At 36.5% G+C, this 2046-nt stretch overlaps 1 protein-coding gene across 1 annotated transcript in view; it reads right to left on the bottom strand.

Annotated features, from left to right (window-relative positions):
• Positions 1-1326: 1326 nt before the first annotated feature.
• LOC102489020 (trace amine-associated receptor 8c-like) overlaps positions 1327-2046 on the bottom strand; it is a 944-nt gene continuing 224 nt past the window's right edge. Inside the window, exon 2 of the mRNA XM_006144370.2 lies at positions 1327-2039. Coding sequence (XP_006144432.2) covers positions 1367-2039 — 673 coding nt within the window. The 3' untranslated portion in view covers positions 1327-1366. The remainder of the gene's footprint in view (positions 2040-2046) is intronic.

Genomic DNA, 2046 nt, shown 5'->3' with positions numbered 1-2046 from the left:
AAAAAAGTTTTAAACTTCACTAGAACTTGCTTTTGTTGTACAAAATACCATAAATATGCATTCTAAAGTGATTTATGTTGAATTAGCAGAAGAAACTACTCCATAGAGCAAAATGTAAAATTACAATACACATTGGTTACACTCTTTTTAATACATGGTTTTGGTTTTATTAGCATAGGAATGTTGAACCTGCAACATGCTATGGAGGTGAAACACACACTATTTTCAGAGGGGTGAGGCTGATGAGAAAGTTTGCAGAAGTGAATCACACACTCTTTTCAGGTGGTATGTGTTGGTATAGCAATGGCTACTGTTGGTAATAACTGAGCATTCTGTTGAAGTTCCCTTTTGTTAATAATTATTGTGCCAGCATTATCATCATTTTTTTTTCAATTTGCAAAATTTCAGAGCCACCTCTATTGTTTCTACCTGATCCCAAGGCTCAATGACTGGTCCCAAAATATTATGACTGAACATTCCAAGATTCTGCCCAGTCATTAAACAAGAGAGGTTTACCTGCTGCCCCACAAACTTCTGGGAGTTACTCACACTAAAAGAAAAGGGAGAAATAGTCAAAATAGTCATTAAAAAGCATAAAGTAAACAGAACCCTGTGTGATGTCCCAGCACCTGAACTTGTCAGTTTGGGGGCAAAATTGTCACCAGAAATCCATATGCTGAAGTCCTAACCTCTAGCGCTTCAGTCTTTAAAAAGGAATTAAGTGAAAGAGAGGTGTTTGGAGTGGGCTCTACTGCAATTTGACTGATGTCTTTATAGAAAGAGGAGATTAAAAAGACATACACAGAGACATGAGAACACAGAAGGCAGTCATCTGGGAGCCAAGGAGAGAGATCCTCAAAAGAAACCCACCTTGTCAATACCTTATTCTTGGAATTCTAGCCTCTAGAATTATGAGAAAATAAGTCTCTGCTGCATAAGCCATGGAATCCACGGTGCTTTGTTTTGGTAACCTTAGAAACGAATACAGTGTCACAAAAATCAAGAAACAAATGACCATTTGAAGATAATTGAGAGGCGAGCATAAAAGAGAAGATGAATAGAGATTGCAATTTCTAAATGAGATTCAAAATTCAGCAAATTGGAGGAAACAAAACTGTCTACCAAAGATGAATAGAAAACATTGTGACAGGTGACATGTAGAAACCACTTTCTCATTTAATATTTGGTGCAGTAAATATCTTAATAATGTTTTAATGGCTTAATCCTCTTCTGACATTCTCCTAAATAATTTGAAAAGCAATTATTTTATAATTTGAAAAGGCTTTATTAATTTCTTATATTTGATTTTATCAGATATTCATGATTTTAGAAATGTCCATAATTTTCTCTACTTAGTACTTAACACTTACTCTGAAAATAAACTAATGGTTGATGAACTATTCTTTAAAATTTTTCCACTTAAAATAAGCTTTATGGCTTTCCTGAACCAAGGGTAAAAAAAAGCATAAATCAAAGGGTTCATGGCTGAGTTATAATAAGTAATCCAACAGCAAATCTCATAAATATAAGCAGGTGTTATGAAGCCCATATAAGCATCAATTAATGAATCAATTATGTATGGTAACCATGAAATCATGAAGGCTATCACTGTGACCCCCAGAGTTTTTGCTGCTTTTCTCTCTCTCTTGGCCACTCTAGCTTTGTAACTCTCTGAAGATGATTCTGTTTTGCTACCAGTAGTTTCGATTTTTATAGCTTGCTGTTTAGCTACAAGAAAAATCTTACTGTAAAGAATTACCATCACAAGGGTTGGTATGAAGAATAACAGAAAATGTATCAAAACCCAATCTTGATTTGCAACAACCTGACAGCCACCTACACAGCTGAGAGCACTTACTAGATCTTCCATCCCGTCGTCACTGACCCCCGTGTAGAACACGGCCCCACTGTACAGAATGGGCAGGACCCAGGAGATGCTGATGCACATTCCAGACACAGGCACTGTGAACTTAGTTGGATAGACCAGAGGGTCAGTAACAGCAATGTACCTGTCGATGGAAATGAAGCACAAGTGGAAGAGGGAAG

Source organism: Tupaia chinensis, unplaced genomic scaffold, assembly GCF_000334495.1.
Source record: "Tupaia chinensis unplaced genomic scaffold, TupChi_1.0 Scaffold000117_2, whole genome shotgun sequence".
Classification (NCBI taxonomy): domain Eukaryota; kingdom Metazoa; phylum Chordata; class Mammalia; order Scandentia; family Tupaiidae; genus Tupaia; species Tupaia belangeri.
The sequence above is the reverse complement of the archived record's forward strand: the minus strand, read 5'-3'. Positions and strand labels throughout refer to the sequence as shown.